The following is a 17,770-nucleotide window of genomic DNA, read 5'->3' on the forward strand; positions in this document are numbered from 1 at the left end:
ATAAATAAATAAAATATTTAGAAAAGTAAGCACTGACTTGTAATCATAACATCTATGTACACATGATCACATTATCTATCATTAGTAAGGCTCAATATTCTTATCTCTGAGAAGTGAGTTTAGAAACTGTTATGTCAAGTGTTTTTTGAGGAACAAAAGAGATAGTGGAGATCACAGAGCACACAGACGCACACTTTGCCCCCCCAACACACACACATACCCACAGGTAAAGAACACACTCCAGGCTATCCTTGTTTTCCCAGGATCACCTTTTTTATTATTTTTTATCTGTATCCATGCTCTCACACAACTTTTACTGAATGAAACCCTTTTATAGTCCCCATTTGGTATCGTACCAAAAGACATTTGTTTTATTTCCCTTTGTGTGATCAAATACTCTTCTACATTTTTTTTTTTGGTAAATTTCCTGATGATATGAACTGTATAATAAGAAAATACATGATCAAGAAATCAAGTGATAGGGAGATATTGAAGAGTTCAATTAGGCAATTGAAAATATATGGGGAAGACAAAGTCTGATATAGTTCTACAGAAGTGTGGTATAAGAAACCATACGGAAGTACAATAGGATTGTCAAGAAATGTAATTAAGAATGGGATCATATGACATAGCAGGAGATTTGTTTTCAGTGATTGTCAATGTTTCCAGTGTCTGTGCTGAGCAGGGCGTAGTTTGGTTTATCCTGGGCTGTATTCTGAAAGTATATGGAATGATCTTATAGGAAATTTCAATGGAGTGTGTACAGTGATAATCCACAGGATCCAAACTGAGAAAGGGAGAAATAAACAACTAGTAACATTATTAAATTAGAAACAATTACAGTGATTATGAAATCCAATGTAGATACTCTAATACAATTTAGAGAATACGTACTGAGGCATTAAAGTAAAATAAAAGAAATGCTTTACTAACCCTTTCCACAGATGAAACACCAAGGAAAACCACCAGAAGAAAATCTGACTGAATTGATAGAGTTTGTTCTCTTGGATTTTGCTGATGTTCCCCATCTCCAGTGGCTTCTATTTGGAATTTTCCTAGTCATCTATATTGTTATTGTGATGAGTAATGGCATCATATTTCTAATAACAAAATTGGATCCAGCTCTCCAGACCCCTATGTACTTTTTCCTTGGCAATTTTTCCTTTTTGGAAATCTGCTATGTTTCTGTTACTCTCCCCAGAATGCTTATGAACCTTTGGACCCAGAAAAGAACAATTTCTTTAGTTGCTTGTGCTACACAGATGTGTTGTGTTCTTGTGTTGGGAGCCACAGAGTGCCTTCTTCTGACAGTGATGGCCTATGACCGCTACGTGGCCATTTGTAACCCTCTGCACTACCCTCTAGTCATGAATCACAAATTTTGCATCCAGCTGGTGGCTGGCTCTTGGGTCAGCGGAATTCCAGTCCAGATAGGGCAGACATCCCAGATTTTTTCTCTGCCCTTTTGTGGCTCTAATTTAATTGACCACTTCTTCTGTGACATCCCCCCAATACTCAAGCTTGCTTGTGGGGACACATTTGTGAATGAAATGATGGTCTACATAGTTGCTGTGTTGATTGTCACAGCTCCCTTTCTGTTGATACTTATTTCCTATGGCAAAATCATCTCCACAATCCTTAAATTGCCATCAGCCACAGGTCAGGCCAAAGCCTTCTCCACCTGTTCATCTCATCTTATGGTTGTGGTGTTGTTCTTTGGATCAGCCATTATTACCTATTTAAGACCCCAAACCAGTCACTCAGCAGGAACTGACAAAGTGCTTTCTCTCTTCTACACTATTTTGACTCCCATGTTTAATCCCCTCATATACAGTCTCAGGAACAAGGAAGTCATAAAGGCATTGAGAAGATTGCTATGTAAATAATTCACTTCATCAAAAATGTGATACTTGCAGGAATTGATTCCTTATGTATTGGTGTTGAAATTTCAAAAGATATTTATATTAATTTCTAATATCTGTCTATACAATGGTACCTTTTTTCCAAATTAAAATTTACTTGTAATGTTAGAATGTTTCAAATCATACATTTGTGCACATTTTATCAAATAACAAGTCATTCCATTGGTAATTTCATAGTTTTCTTGTGTTTTATTTTCCTCTGTCAGTAAAAACTTTTGACAAGATTCGATGTAATGAACTTAGTTATAACATAGACTTTGTCATTTCACTTATGGGAAACCACATCATTCATTTCCATAGAGTTGCAAGAACCACTTTAAGAATTGTCTTGACAATGAACACTAAAATAAATAAATATGTATATCTAGCAATGACTCTACAAGAAATAATTAAAGAAAAAAGCACCTTTCACTGGAAACATAGTTTTATAAACTATTTTAGTGCACTAATACCAATCAATATTAAGCACAATTTATGCTACTACCAGATTAAACATGTCTATGTAATACAGTTTGATGATTTGATAAAAGTGAATTTATTATTAAAATATTTGTAATTAAAAGAGGGGAGAAAGTTATTGGGAATGTATTTTTTTAATTTTTTATTTATTTCTTATTTTTTTTTATAAACATATAATGTATTTTTATCCCCAGGGGTACAGGTCTGTGAATCGCCAGGTTTACACATTTCACAGCACTCACCATAGCACATACCCTCCCCAATGTCCATAACCCCCCTCCCCCTCTCGGGAATGTATTTTTAATATACTTTTCTAGAGATGATAGTGTGATGGGAAAATTAGTGAAAAGGAATAAAGTTTTACAAAATATATCTACTACAGGGGCATCTGGGTGGCTCAATTGCTTGAACACTGGATTATGTTTCCACTTGAGTTGTGATCTCCCAGTGGTAGGATCGAGCCCTGCATAAGCCTCAGCACTAGGTTTGGAATCTGTTTAAGATTTTCTCTTCTCTGCCTCTTCCCTTACTTGCTCGTGCTCTCTCTCTCAAATACATACATAAGTAAAATCTTTAAAAAAATATATCTGCTCTAAAAACACAGATATTACACACCTAACTTGCATACAATATACACGCATACTGGAAGTGATCAACAAAAATATGATCATCAATGTAAATTATAGGTATATTAGGGTAAAATATTCTATTATTTTCACCTTTGTTTTACTGATATTTATAGTTTATTGCAATAAGCATGTGTTATTCATGTAATCATGAAATATGAATATGTATTCATAAATATGTATTCATTGTGTATCAGGAAAATCATTATTATGATTTGTTGTCTTTATTGTTTCTCTATTTGTCTTGATGTAATTAACCTTATTAATTGTCAGTATTTATGCCTATTTAAGGAATCCTTGTGTATGCGGGCAACAGATCTCTAAGGAACCATGACCTGTCACCACGGCTTCCAATTAAAAAAGAATGTGCTGAAGATCACACTTGCTTTTAAAGTTTTAGTCCATAAGTGAAAAAGTCAGTTCTAGTCACTTGATACGAACATATCAGAACTGTAAGAAGTTTGATGTAAATGATTGGCTATAGGAACAAATTAATAAAATAGAAACATAACATGAACAATAAAAAATGCCAGGAAAATTTCCAAGCAGAAATTGTATCTTTCCTGAAGCTATTATATGTGGAGTGGAGTGAGGCAGTTATAAAAAATTCTCTTCATTTTCATTATCCCTCCTGCCTCATATAGGAAAAAAAAATAAAAGCAGATATAGAAGATATACCAAGGAGCAAAACATTTAAAAATAACTCTAATAGGTGTCAACTGATCTAACATTTTTATTGAAGGGCAAATAAAAGTTACGTTCTTGGAGCACTGTGATTATTTTTTGCTACTTAATGTTCCATACCTAGATAAGTTCCATACCTTCCTCCCAAAATCTGTGAACAGTATCAACAATTATTTTATCACTTAGCTAGTCAACCTACAAAGTATACACTATATATTAACTAACTGAAATTTAAATAAAAATCTGAAAAAACAAGAAAGCAGGAACCACTTACAGTGATAATTATATGCTGAAAATTTATTTGTCCCACTAGTTTTAAAATATGATAATGTGCAGCAAATAGATGTGCTTTGTAAATTACAAATATCTTTCTTGTCAAAGTAAACTTATATTTATTTTGAAATTGTGCTATTCCTAGAACAATTCATTCACAATTCTAAGAAGTTGACTTTTCTGCTTTATAACACAGACATTTATTTACACAACTACTCATGCCTGTGTGTATTCGTATGTGTGTGTGTGTATATATGTGTGATGATTCTTTGAGGGTCATTATTCTATGGTAATCAAAATATTTGGTAAAACAGAGAGTCCATTAATTAATCAATAGTCTTCTCCATACATTTGGTTTCTGTACTGAAAGAATATGTAAACATTAGGAAACTGTTTCATATCCTAAATCCAAATAAAAAGAAAAGAGACCTCAGGAAATCTTTGCTCTTTTGTTTTTCAAGTGGGGTCACATTTAGAAACACAAGTAAAATCAGGTGGCTAATTTGACAGACTGCTTTCTTTCACTATGATGAGGAAGATAATAGATGACAATGGGAAAAATTCACTAGAAAAAATGAAAGTAGTTAATTAATTAGAAAACATTTCTAGAGGCTTATACTCTGAAAATCAATTGACTAGAAGCAAGAAGAGACATGGCATAGAAAAAAATAGTGTGATATGGAGAGTTGATAGAAAGCTAAGTGATATTCCATGTCTGGAAACTGAAAGCCCAGGAACACAAATATTTTCTGGTGTATAACTTGAGAAGCCAAAGCAAAATAGATTCTGCCCAGAGGTTTAAAAAGGCAGGGAAATTTGAAGGCTATTATAGAAGGATTTATATTAACTTTGTGGCAGTTAAAATAATTTCCATGTTTAAATGGACAGCCTTTAAAAAAAAAAAAAAGTGCAGGGGCACCTGGGTGTTTCAGTGGGTAGAGTGTCAGATGCTTGATTTCAGCTCAGTTCATGATCTCCGGTCCTGAGATCAAGCCCTGGATCAGGCTTGGTGCTGAACTTGGAGTCTGCTTAAGATTTTCTCTCTTGGGTGTCTGGGTGGCTCAGTTGGTTAAGCGTCTGCCCTTGGCTCAGGTCATCACATCAGGTTTCTGGGATGGAGCCCTACATCTGGCTCCTAGCTCAGTGGGGAGTCTGCTTCTCCTTCTCCCTCTGCTTCCCCTCCCAACTCATGCTTCCTCACTCTCTCTCACTCACTCTCTCTCATGCATGCACTCTAGTAATAAATAAAATCTTTAAAAAGAAAAAAAAATTCTCTCTCTTTTCTGCTTCGACCCCTCCCCTCTTGCACTCTCACTCTCTATTAAAAAAATATGTGCAGCCTTCATTCAATTGAAAACTAGATTTTGTCAAATGCCTCCATCTCCAAAATTCTTGAATTTTCATTTTTTTTAAAAGATTTTATTGATTTATTTGTCAGACAGAGATCACAAGTAGGCAGAGAGGCAGGCAGAGAGAGAGGAAGGGAAGCAAGCTCTCTGCTGAGCAGAGAGCCCAATATGGGGCTCAATCCCAGGACCCTGGGATCATGACCTGAGCCGAAGGCAGAGGCTTTAACCCACTGAGCCTCCCAGGCGCCCACAAATTCTTGAATTTTCAACAAGATTTTTTGGGTCCAAGATCATGACTATGTGTTCTTAATAATACAGTGGGATAGTGATATGAAACAGTATTTCCATTGAATCTCTCGAGGATGCATATTTAGGGTAAATTAGAAATAAAAATCTTGATTCCTGAACTAATGTTGTTTTCATTATACCATAACATGTGCTTATCAAAGAAGAGAACAAAATAGCATTCTCATAAATATTGTAATTATCTTCAACACCCTCATCATTATTGCAGTGGAGAATATATTTAATTATTGATACATGCAAGAAAATACATGAGGTAGGTTAAGGTATTTATACTTTTACATACTTAAAGAAAACCAAAGACAACATAGAGCATCATGTTAACTGTGGAAGTTTAAAACGCAAGTCCCTAGAAATGAAAATTCAAACTTTTACATCAAACGTTGCAATTAAAATGCAGGTCCTCATAAAAAGGAACTAATTTGAAGGGACAAATATCTACAAGGATAATAAAACTTATAAAGTGGCATAATTGCTAGATAAATGAAACAGTCAATTATTAACAAGAATGTTTAGAAATAAAGACTGAGTATCCTCTGAGTTGCACATTCAAAACAGAGAAGTGGGTGTTAAGTACAATGTTGGTAAATACCCTGAATCTTCTTACCCTTGAGATATTTATGATTGATTAGTTCTTGATTTCACCTGTACTTTCCAGTAAAAAGAGCTTTATTTTATAAAAATGAGACAAGGATAAAATGGGAAAGATTAGTCACTGTTGCACTAATTTAAATATAACTTGTAGGAAGACAGTGTTCAGCATCTTCAATGTGTACATACTACTATTTGTGATATTAAGTAATTGTGTATGAAACTTTGTTTCTTGTTTTCTCTCCTTTACAGTTTCAAATGGGTTCTTTAAATTAAGTGTGAACAAAGTCATAGACTGGGGTACCTGGGGGGCTCACTTAGTTAAGGGTCCTGGGATTGAGCCCTAGATTTGGCTCCCTGCTCAGGGGATATTCTGCTTCTTCCTCTCCCTTTGCTTCTCCCCTGCTTGTGCTCTTTCTCTCTGTTAATTGGATAAATAAAATCTTAAAAAAAGTCATAGATTTAGTTTTCACTGCAACTTTGATAAATCAAGTAAGCTATGGCAAAGAATTCTGAGAAATTAAATATGCATTTCAGTAATAGGTATAAACCACAATGATGAAATTTATTTTATTTTATTTTATTTCATTTTGGTGAATTAATTAACATATAGTGCATTACTAGTTTCAGAGGTAGAGTTTAGTGATTCATCAGTTGCATGCAACACCCAGTGCTCCTTGCATCAAGTATCTTCCTTAATGCCCATCACACAGTTACCCTGTCCCCTCACCCAACCATGAAAAATATTTAAAACAAAGTGATAGGGCCAGGTCAGATGTTTGACTTTCTCTGGAGATACATGGAAACATTTTCTTAACTTATACTGAGAAAATAGATATAATTAAAGATTTTCATTTTGTTTTTAATTTCTGTTTACAATTTAAAATATTTAAAATATGATTTATAATTTGTCTTGTGTTCACTCCCTCAACACATATCTAGTGTAAACCTATCACAAAGAAATGAATGGGTCATAGATACAGGTGGGAATTCCAGCATGAAATTTGTAAATATTTGACAAATAGGAAAGGCCAGCCCTATTTTTTCCACACATTTTTAAAAACAATTCTCTGAAATTATCTGAAAACTTTAAGGTAGGTAAATTTATAATATGCGGTGAAAAAAATTGTCTTCAAGAATAGAACATTTGAGAATTGATTAATTGTCTTGTTAAAGAAGAAGTCACAAGTGAGTTCAGGCCAGAACTCTCAATTACATAACTGCAAAGGATTACATAGTAATTCTGAATGACGGTGCCATCGTAAACATGAATAGAGAGGCATTAAATGATATTTCTGCAATAACCATGAGAAAAATTTATCAAAAAAGTGATCTGTAAGATGCTCACACTGTTTTCTTGAGTAATAATTTTTTCAGTGCTGCAATCACGTCCTTGTTCCTAAGGCTGTATATCATGGGGTTAAACATCGGAGTCACTATGGTGTAGAAAAGAGAGAGCAGTTTGTCAGTTCCTGCAGAATGACTGGACTTGGGCCTTAAGTAGGTGATGGAAGCCGACCCAAAGAACAAAAGCACCACAATGAGATGGGAAGAACAGGTGGAGAAGGCTTTAGACCGGCCCCTGGCTGAGGGAAACTTCAGGATGGTGGAAATGATCTTCACATAAGAGCCAAGTATAAGTAGAAAAGGAATCATGGCAAATAATATAGCGACTACATAGACACACATCTCATTAAGTGAAGTGTCCCCACAGGCCAGCTTGATCAATGGAGGGATGTCACAGAAGAAGTGATTGATTTGATTAGAACCACAAAAAGGCAGGGAGAACACCTGACATGTTTGTCCTATCTGGACTGGAATTCCACCGATCCAGGCACCAGCAGCCAGCCGGAGGCACAACTCGTGGTTCATGACTAGAGGGTAGTGCAGAGGGTGACAAATGGCCACATAGCGGTCATAGGCCATCACTGCCAGCAGGAAACATTCAGTGGCTCCGAGCATAAGGAAGAAGCACATTTGAGTGGCACAGCCCAGCATAGAAATGCTTCTATCCTGAGTCCAAAGGTTCACCAGAATCCTGGGGAGAGTGACAGACACATAACAGATTTCCAAGGAGGAAAAATTTGCAAGAAAGAAATACATGGGTGTCCTGAGAACAGAGTCCACCCTCGTAATTAGTATGATAAGACCATTTCCTGTTAAGATGAATGTGTAGATGAGAAAGAAAATTCCAAATAGAATTCCTTGGAAGTTTGGAAGGTCAGAAAATCCTAGGAGGACAAACTCCACGACTGAAGATAAATTTCCTCCTCCTGTCTGGTCTCTGGGTATCATCTGTGAAAATAAAAAATTCAATGTGTGAAGTCACTTTATCTGCCTAAGTTGTAGCTTGCTCAACTACAAAATAAGAGCACTGCACTTTAAAAATGTGCTCAACTACAAATAAGAACACTGCACTTTAAAGATGTGCATTTCCTTAGCAATGAGTCCTAGGGAAATATTTGCATTTGATGTTAAACCCTGATTTAAAAAAAAAAAAATGTTCATTCTTTCACTATTATGCACCAGAAAACATTCTTGTCGGGATTAGGTCTGCTGAAAAATGGTATATTTTCTTGCTATCGATAATGAGTAATGCTGTATTTTGCTATCAGCTTTGATGATAGGAAAATCGAAGTCTAATTGGAATCACATTAATAAAAACAGTAATATTTATAGCAAGCCATTTGACAATTTTGCTTAGAATGACTTTTTCCATCAATTTCTGTCTCTCATGTTATTTCTTTTTTTTTCCATTTTATTTATTTTTTCAGCGTAACAGTATTCATTCTTTTTTTTTTTAAAGATTTTATTTATTTATTTGACAGAGAGAAATCACAACAAGGCAGAGAGGCAGGCAGAGAGAGAGAGAGAGGGAAGCAGGCTCCCTGCTGAGCAGAGAGCCCTATGCGGGACTTGATCCCAGGACCCTGAGATCATGACCTGAGCCGAAGGCAGCGGCTTAACCCACTGAGCCACCCAGGCGCCCCAACAGTATTCATTCTTTTTGCACAACACCCAGTGCTCCATGCAAAACGTGCCCTCCCCATTACCCACCACCTGTTCCCCCAACCTCCCATCCCTGACCCTTCAAAACCCTCAGGTTGCCCCAACCTCCCACCCCTGACCCTTCAAAACCCTCAGGTTGTTTTTCAGAGTCCATAGTCTCTTATGGTTCGCCTCCCCTCCCCAATGCCCATAGCCCCCTCCCCCTCTCCCAATCCCACCTCCCCCCAGCAACCCCCAGTTTGTTTTGTGAGTTTAAGAGTCATTTATGGTTTGTCTCCCTCCCAATCCCATCTTGTTTCATTTATTCTTCTCCTATCCCCCTGCCCCCCCATGTTGCTTCTCCATGTCCTCATATCAGGGAGATCATATGATAGTTGTCTTTCTCCGATTGACTTATTTCACTATCTCATGTTATTTCTTTGAAAATATTTCTATATATTCACATTTGGATTTAAGCTGTATCAAATATTTTTTGTGACATCACATCATTATATTTTAAGAAATGAGCTGAAGAAAGTAATTTCCTGGGTGATCTCTGTGATTTTTTTTTTTTTTTGTCTTGTAATAGTTAGTATAGCCAGTTTATTTCAACTGGAAGAAGACATTCAAAAGTGGCTATCAATAGGTAAAGAGATATTTAACAAATTGCAAATACTGCGTTTAAATGTTAATTCTTGAAGTGAATAGTCATGTTCTTCATTCAAGACTGAAGTCAAAGGGAGAAAAATCTGAAAGGGTTTACTTTTTAAAAGGGTCCAAGCGGAAGGTTGCCCTTCCTACTCTGATCCTATGTTCATTTTGCCTATTTCCATCCTATTTCATAAAGTATTCTATAAATTATGCAGAGGTCCCCGTTCCTTTAGCAGGTTCTCCTAGACAATCCAACTCCTTCCCAAGCTCTATTGTACCAAGAGAACCTTGTTGAATTCTGTAAGAGTTTAATTCACCTAGTAATCAAATAATGGAAAGTTCTGGAATGATGGTATCATTCCTGTGGTACTGAGCAAAGGCTGTGCATGCATTCCAGTATCTGGGGACTGCATGTAAGCAGGTAACTCCTGGAGCAGGGATTCAACGCTGGGGTAGGTGCATTCACAGACACTGTCTTATTCAATCCTCACAATCGTGCTGGGAGGTAATTCTATCACCATTTTACTTGTAAGGTAACTTGAACTTTAAATGTTCTATGAACCAACCAAGATCACAGCAAATAAATGGCATTATTGAGGTTTGAATTCAGGCTTGTGTGCAAGTAAAAGTCCAAATTACTTTTATTACAACATGTAAAACCAGGAGACCATAAAATATCCTTCCTGGGTACTTAACGTACATAAACCACTCAACATGTTTGATTCATAAATGTATAAGAACTCCCGTTACGAACTGGCAAGCACCATACACTTCCACCAGTGTTTGGTGTGGGATATGCTATTCTCATACTGTGTCTGTATTCATCTCTCTCTCCCCTCACACCTTAGTCCTGTCTTTAGTCTTCTCTAGTATTCTAACCAGTGAACACTTTGAAAAGAGAGAACAAAGCAGAATTAACAAATAATTGGAAAATAAATTGGAAACAATCTACAACTTACGAAGTCACTAATTTGCTCAAATGGGGTTTGATGCAAGTTCTGAATAAAAAGTAATGATGAATATATTTTTTAATTTCACATACATTATAAAAATGGAGTTATACAATAAAGACTTTTGAAATGTAGGAATCAAAATCATCCATGTCTACACAGTTTCTAATTCCCTCTCTAAATATTATAATATCATAAAAGCTTTCCTTAATATAACAATAGGTAGCATTTTTTCTACGAATTTGTTAATTTTCAGCGTATTCCAATAATGCCACTCATAAGCAGATTTACTAAAATATTGAAAGATATTATATATTGATCAGATATAGTTCAGGGTTTATAAATGAATCTTCAAATTTTTAAAATATTTTATTTATTTATTTGACAGACAGAGATCACAGTAGGCAGAGAGGCAGCTAGAGAGAGAGGGAGGAAGCAGGCTCCCTCCTGAGCAGAGAGCTCATTGCAGGGCTTGATCCCAGGGCCCTGAGATCATGACCTGCCTGGAAGGCAGAGGGTTTAACCCACTGAGCTACCCAGGCGTGAGAATTTTCAACTTTTTAATGAAATTAAATTGAAGTAAATTGAAGACAACTGAGTTATAAAGAGTCAGTGCAGATATCCAGCAGTCTCAGAATGTAAACCCTATTCTAAGTCCACTATAGATTTCAGATTCTGTTTGGCAGTTTTTACTTGCATGATTTCATAATTAATATACATATATATGACTGATTTTATACCTTTCATGATTTTGTCTAATTTCCAAAATTTTCCAGTGAAATTATAATGTTTTGCAATTCAAAGTTGGTTTTACCCACGTCTTCCATAAAGCTGTACACATTTTATTTTCTCAAATGACGCTTAAGGAATAAATGAATCAGGAACCAGATGAAGTTCAAGCAACAGGAAGGAAGGGAGAAAAGAAGGCAGAGGGGAAGGAAGGGAGAGGAAGCAGGGGATGGAAAAGTCACAACCTGAGGTTTCTTCTAAGCATTTTCATAACTAATATTTATCTTAATGATTAGTAAAATATGGTTTCCAATGTTTTTAATCCACTAAATCCATACCTAGAATTGGAGAGGAGATTGTATTACAAACATTATTTGATTGTGTGTATGTGTTCCTTCATTATGCCTAGAGACCAAGAAGGTCATGTTGCTCCTCTGAAATTAACACTGCATTCAGTCTTTCTCAAAAGTCCTTCAAGCTGAAAGGTAAACAGAGACTTGATTCTTTTGTCCATTTAATAGATGCGATTTCATTGCAATCAGACTTTTTTTCTCAAGGACACAGGGAAATTTCTGTTTTATCTAGTTAATGATCTCAGAACTCTAAATCCCCTTGGATAAGGACAAAGACTGGCAGTTATTTTTGCAGTTTTGGTCTGTAGTATTTCTTTAATCAGAAAAAAATCTAATATCAACATATTTTTTTAAAATTTTATTTATTTATTTGAGAAAGAGAGAGAACATGAGTGGGGTGGGATTCAGAGGGAGACGGAGAAGCAGACTCCCCACTCAATCCCAGGACTCCGGGATCATGACCTGAGCCAACCGCAGATGCTTAACTGACTGAGCCCCCCAAATACCAATAATTTTTTAATGACCTAAAGTTTCAGATTTCAAGATGGTGTTTCTTTAGAAATAATGATTTATTTCATTGATGGCAGGGTACAGCCTTATTTTTAAAATATCCAGCTACCACCTAACTAAGTTTTACTATATTAGAATTCTTTTTTTTTCCCATTTTATTTATTTTTTCAGCGTAACAGTATTCATTGTTTTTGCACAACACCCAGTGCTCCATGCAAAACGTGTCCTCCCTATTACCCACCACCTGTTCCCCCAACCTCCCAACCCTGACCCTTCAAAACCCTCAGGGTGTTTTTCAGAGTCCATAGTCTCTTATGGTTCGCCTCCCCTTCCAAATTTTTTTTTTTTTTAATAAACATATAATGTATTTTTAACTCCAGTGGTACAAGTCTGTGAATCGCCAGGTTTACACACTTCACAGCACTCACGATAGCACATACCCTCCCCAATGTCCATAGCCCCCTCCCCCTCTCCCAATCCCACCTGCCCCCAGCAACCCCCAAGGAAAGTAGGATCAATTACTATATTAGAATTCTTGCTAAGAATTACTATATTAGAATAATTTTCTTTAAAACTGCCCCAATTATTAAATCAGTTTTGTTACATTATGAATAATGCTACCTTTCAAAGTAGGACATTTTAAGTGCTTTTAGCATTTGTCTCTCTGATCCCCTCAAAGGAAAAAAAGAAAGAAAAAGTATAGATGTGGCGTGAAATACAGTTTTAACTTAACTTCATTAGATTATTCCCTTAATAGTCTACAAATATTTAGATGTTCTGATTTTTGATACTGAAGATACAATAGCTCAGAAAACCAACTAAAATGCAAATAAGGCCTTTGATGAAAAAGTTTATACTTACCTTTATGAACTCAAATGAAATTATTTCTTTCTTTGATACAGACTGTTTTAAATGTTGTTCTTGTGAAAATGTGATTCTAGAACATTAAAATTCTATTGAAATTAAATTTTCAACTATTTGAATATTAGGAGTTGCAAATACCTAACCAATATTTTTCTTTCAAAGCAAATAGTGCTCTTTAAAAAATATCTTTTTGCCTTGTGGGAATGTGTCCTCTCCCAAATTACCATTTAATTGATTTAACTCATTATATTCTCCATTCAAACATTTTGGGAAACAACCAAAAATATTTCTGGCAATAAGATTTCTTTTAAGAGATGTCTTATTCTACAGTTCTTTCAAAAATTTGATCTCTCTTACTTTTTTAAAAATATCTCTAGTGGGTGCCAGGGTAGCTCAGTGGGTTAAGTCACTGCCTTTGGCTCAGGTCATGATCTCAGGGTCCTGGGATCAAGTCCCGCATCAGGCTCTCCAGTCAGCAGGGAGCCTGCTTCCCTCTCTCTCTCTCTGCCTGCCTCTCTGCGTACTTGTGATCTCTCTCTGTCAAATAAATAAATAAAATCTTAAAAAAAAAAACTATCTCTAGTAAATAATCAAATGTTTTTAACTAGTTAGGTATTCTTTGGAGTTTTTAATAAATATCTTTATTGGACCATGGATTCACAGGTTTTCTCTTGATCTTTCCAGTTTACAGGTGCTATCCTGACCTTTATAATTGTCCCTGATTTGTTATTTATAAAAAGTACTCATGTAGAGAAATTAAAGATAGATCATAAGTGGAAGAATTTATAAAGTCAGAAGTATTTGTGAAAAAAAATTACAACTGGGATTTCAGGGAATTGTGAATTATTATTATTTTTTTAAAAAGATTTTATTTATTTATTTGGCAGAGAGAGAGCAAAAGAGGGAACACAAGCAGGGGGAGTGGGAGAGGCAGAAGCACGCTCAGAGCCCATGCAGGGCTCTATCCCAGGATCCTGGGATCAGGACCTGAGCCTCCTAGGATCAGGACCTGAGCTGGAGCTAAATGCTTAACCACTGAGCCACCTAGGCGCCCCAGGGAATTGTGAATTATAAAAGAAGCAAGTTAAATGTTCAAATAGACAAAGAATTTATGTTTCTTAAGGACAAAAGATCCCAAGTGTGATTCTTTTGTTTTCTTTTAAATCATGTAAAATTTCAAATATATAGAAGGTGGAGAGAAATATATACTTAACCCTGAAACAATCAAAACACAGACAACCTTATTTCACAAATATCACCACCATTTCCATCTCTCACTATATCAATTTTGTGTTAATTTCTGTATAAGGGTTGACATTTATGTAGAGTTTCAATTCCTGTGTGTGTGCATGCATATGTGTTTGGTTTTGCATGTATAATCTTTCAACACCATTTTTTGAAACAACGTATTTTTCAGTTGAATGGTTTTAATCACTGCCAAAAAACCTGTGGGTTGTATTTGTGTGGGATAATTTTTGAACTGTCTTAAATTCCATCAGTCTGATCTCTACCCCTGTACCACCACTATATTGTCTTCCTTCCTCTAGACAATAATGTATACACACTGTTTACATTATATTATATATGTTACATATAATGTATACATTTACATATATGTATATATGCATATTTGTTAGATATATAGAAGATATACCCTTTTATTAACTTCAAAGGAAATTATTAAATTCAGTGGAAAACCGCAACAAGCAAATTGAAGCGGAACTACTTCCAGCCCAGGCCATTCAGGATAAAGCTTTGGATCATCACACAAAGAAATAATCATGACACGTGAGGTGCCTTGTGAGGGCAAAAGGCGTGTGGATTGGATATTGAAAGAAGATAGTTATAAATAGTAACAAGGACCCATGATTATTTTCAGAAATAAGAACTATAATTATTATGAGTCTCTTCTTTTCCTCATTTTGTTATGAATATATCAAAATATCAAGAACCACAGTTAACATCACCGAAAGACTTTGCATCTTTTCTTTTCTGGCAAAAGAATAAGCATTTGGGGGTTGTAGATAGAATACTTGTATCAGAAGATGGCGGAGAAGTAGCAGCCTGAGACTACATCAGGAAACAGGAGATCATCTCGATAGCTTATCTAAACATTGCAAACACCTACAAATCCAACGGGAGAGCGAAGAGAAGAAGAACAGCAACTCTAGAAACAGAAAATCAACCACTTTCTGAAAGGTAGGACTGGCGGAGAAGTGAATCTAAAACGACGGGAAGATAGACCACGGGGGGAGGGGCCGGTTCCTGGCAAGCGGTGGAGGAACGGAGCACAAAATCAGGACTTTTAAAAGTCTGTTCCACTGAGGGATATTGCTCCAGAGGCTAAACCAGGGTGAAGCCCACGCGGGGCCAGCGTGGCCCCAGGCCCCGCAGGGTCACAGAAGGATCGGGGGTGTCGGAGTGTCGGAGAGCTTGCAGGTATTAGAACGGAGAAGCCGGCTGCAGAGACAGAGCCGAGGACTGAACTCTCAGCTCGGGGTTACCTTGAACTGGTCGCGGGCTGGGTGAGCTCGGAGCGCGGCTAGAGGCTGGGGATACGGGAGTGATTGGGTGCTGTCCTCAGGGGGCGCACAGAGGAGTGGGGCCCCAGGCTCTCGGCTCCTCCGGGCCGGAGACTGGGAGGTCGCCATTTTCATTCCCGTCCTCCAGAACTCTACGGAAAGCGTTCAGGGAACAGAAGCTCCCAAAAGCGAACCCGAGCCGATTACTTAGTCCGGCCGCCGGTAAGGGCGGTGCAATCCCGCCTCCGGCAAAGACACTTGAGAGTCACTACAACAGGCCCCTCCCCCAGAAGATCAACAAAATATCCAGCCAGGATGAAGTTCATCTATCAAGGAGAAAGCAGATTCAATTCCTAAGACAGCAAAGCAATTCCAGAGGAGGAGAAAGCAAAGCACGGAACTCGTGGCTTTCTCCCCATGATTCTTTAGTCTTGCGGCTACTTCAATTTTTTTTTTCTTTTTTCAATTTTTTTTTCTTTTTTCAATTTTTTTTTCTTTTTTCTTTTTTCTTCTTCTGCTAAATTTTTTAAAACTTTTACCCTTTTCTTTTTTAACGTTTTCTGACTAGTTCATCTAAATATATATATTTTTTCTTTCTTTTTTATATTTTTTTATTTGTTTTATTTTTTTAATTTTTTTTTTCAGAACCTGTTTTTATCCCCTTTCTCCCCCCCCACAATTTGGGGTCTCTTCTGATTTGGTTACAGCGCATTTTTCCAGGGTCTTTGCCACCCTTTTAGTAGTTTATTAGCTCCTTCATACCCTCTTACCTGGACAAAATGACAAGGCAGAAAAAATCACCACAAACAAAAGAACAAGACACAGTACCGAAGGCTAGGGACCTAATCAACACAGACATTGGTAATATGTCAGATCAAGAGTTCAGAATGACGATTCTGAACATTCTAGCCGGGCTCGAAAAAGGCATGGAAGATATTAGAGAAACCCTCTCTGGAGATATTAAAGCCCTTTCTGGAGAAATTAAAGAACTAAAATCTAACCAAGTTCAAATCAAAAAAGCTATTAATGAGGTGCAATCAAAAATGGAGCCTCTCACTGCTAGGATAAATGAGGCAGAAGAAAGAATTAGTGATATAGAAGACCAAATGACAGAGAATAAAGAAGCCGAGCAAAAGAGGGACAAACAGCTACTGGACCATGAGGGGAGAATTCGAGAGATAAGTGACACCATAAGACGAAACAACATTAGAATAATTGGGATTCCAGAAGAAGAAGAAACAGAGAGGGGAGCAGAAGGTCTATTGGAGAGAATCATTGGAGAGAATTTCCCTAATATGGCAAAGGCAACAAGCATTAAAATCCAGGAGATGCAGAGAACCCCCCTCAAAGTCAACAAGAATAGGTCCACACCCCGTCACCTAATAGTAAAATTTACAAGTCTTAGTGACAAAGAGAAAATCCTGAAAGCAGCCCGAGAAAAGAAGTCTGTAACATACAATGGTAAAAATATTAGATTGGCGGCAGACTTATCCACAGAGACCTGGCAGGCCAGGAAGAGCTGTCATGATATATTCAGAGCACTAAACGAGAAAAACATGCAGCCAAGAATACTCTATCTAGCTAGGCTACCATTGAAAATAGAAGGAGAGATCAAAATCTTCCAGGACAAACAAAAACTGAAAGAATTTGCAAACACCAAACCAGCTCTACAGGAAATATTGAAAGGGGTCCTCTAAGCAAAGAGAGAGCCTAAAAGTAGTAGATCAGAAAGGTACAGAGACAATATACAGTAACAGTCACCTTACAGGCTAATAATGGCACTAAATTCATATCTCTCAATAGTTACCCTGAATGTTAATGGGCTAAATGCCCCAATCAAAAGACACAGGGTATCAGAATGGATAAAAAAACAAAACCCATCAGTATGTTGCCTACAAGAAACTCATTTTAGACGCGAAGACACCTGCAGATTTAAAGTGAGGGGGTGGAAAACAATTTACCATGCTAATGGGCATCAGAAGAAAGCTGGGGTGGC

At 36.8% G+C, this 17,770-nt stretch overlaps 2 protein-coding genes across 2 annotated transcripts; one reads left to right on the forward strand and one right to left on the reverse strand.

The window, feature by feature from the left end:
• The first annotated feature begins 920 nt into the window (after positions 1–920).
• LOC123949681 (olfactory receptor 10AG1-like) lies at positions 921–1,886 on the forward strand. The gene is given in 1 exon segment (XM_046017250.1): positions 921–1,886. A coding segment is annotated over 1 exon segment (966 nt).
• Positions 1,887–7,551: 5,665 nt separating this feature from the next.
• Positions 7,552–8,517, reverse strand: LOC123949458 (olfactory receptor 10AG1-like; the record flags this gene model as incomplete). Its single annotated transcript, XM_046016902.1, has 1 exon — positions 7,552–8,517. A coding segment is annotated over one exon (966 nt), but the record flags the coding sequence as incomplete, so codon positions are not given.
• Between the last annotated feature and the right edge of the window lie 9,253 nt (positions 8,518–17,770).

The sequence above is a fragment of the Meles meles genome, chromosome 8, assembly GCF_922984935.1.
Source record: "Meles meles chromosome 8, mMelMel3.1 paternal haplotype, whole genome shotgun sequence".
NCBI classification, from domain to species: Eukaryota; Metazoa; Chordata; class Mammalia; order Carnivora; family Mustelidae; genus Meles; species Meles meles.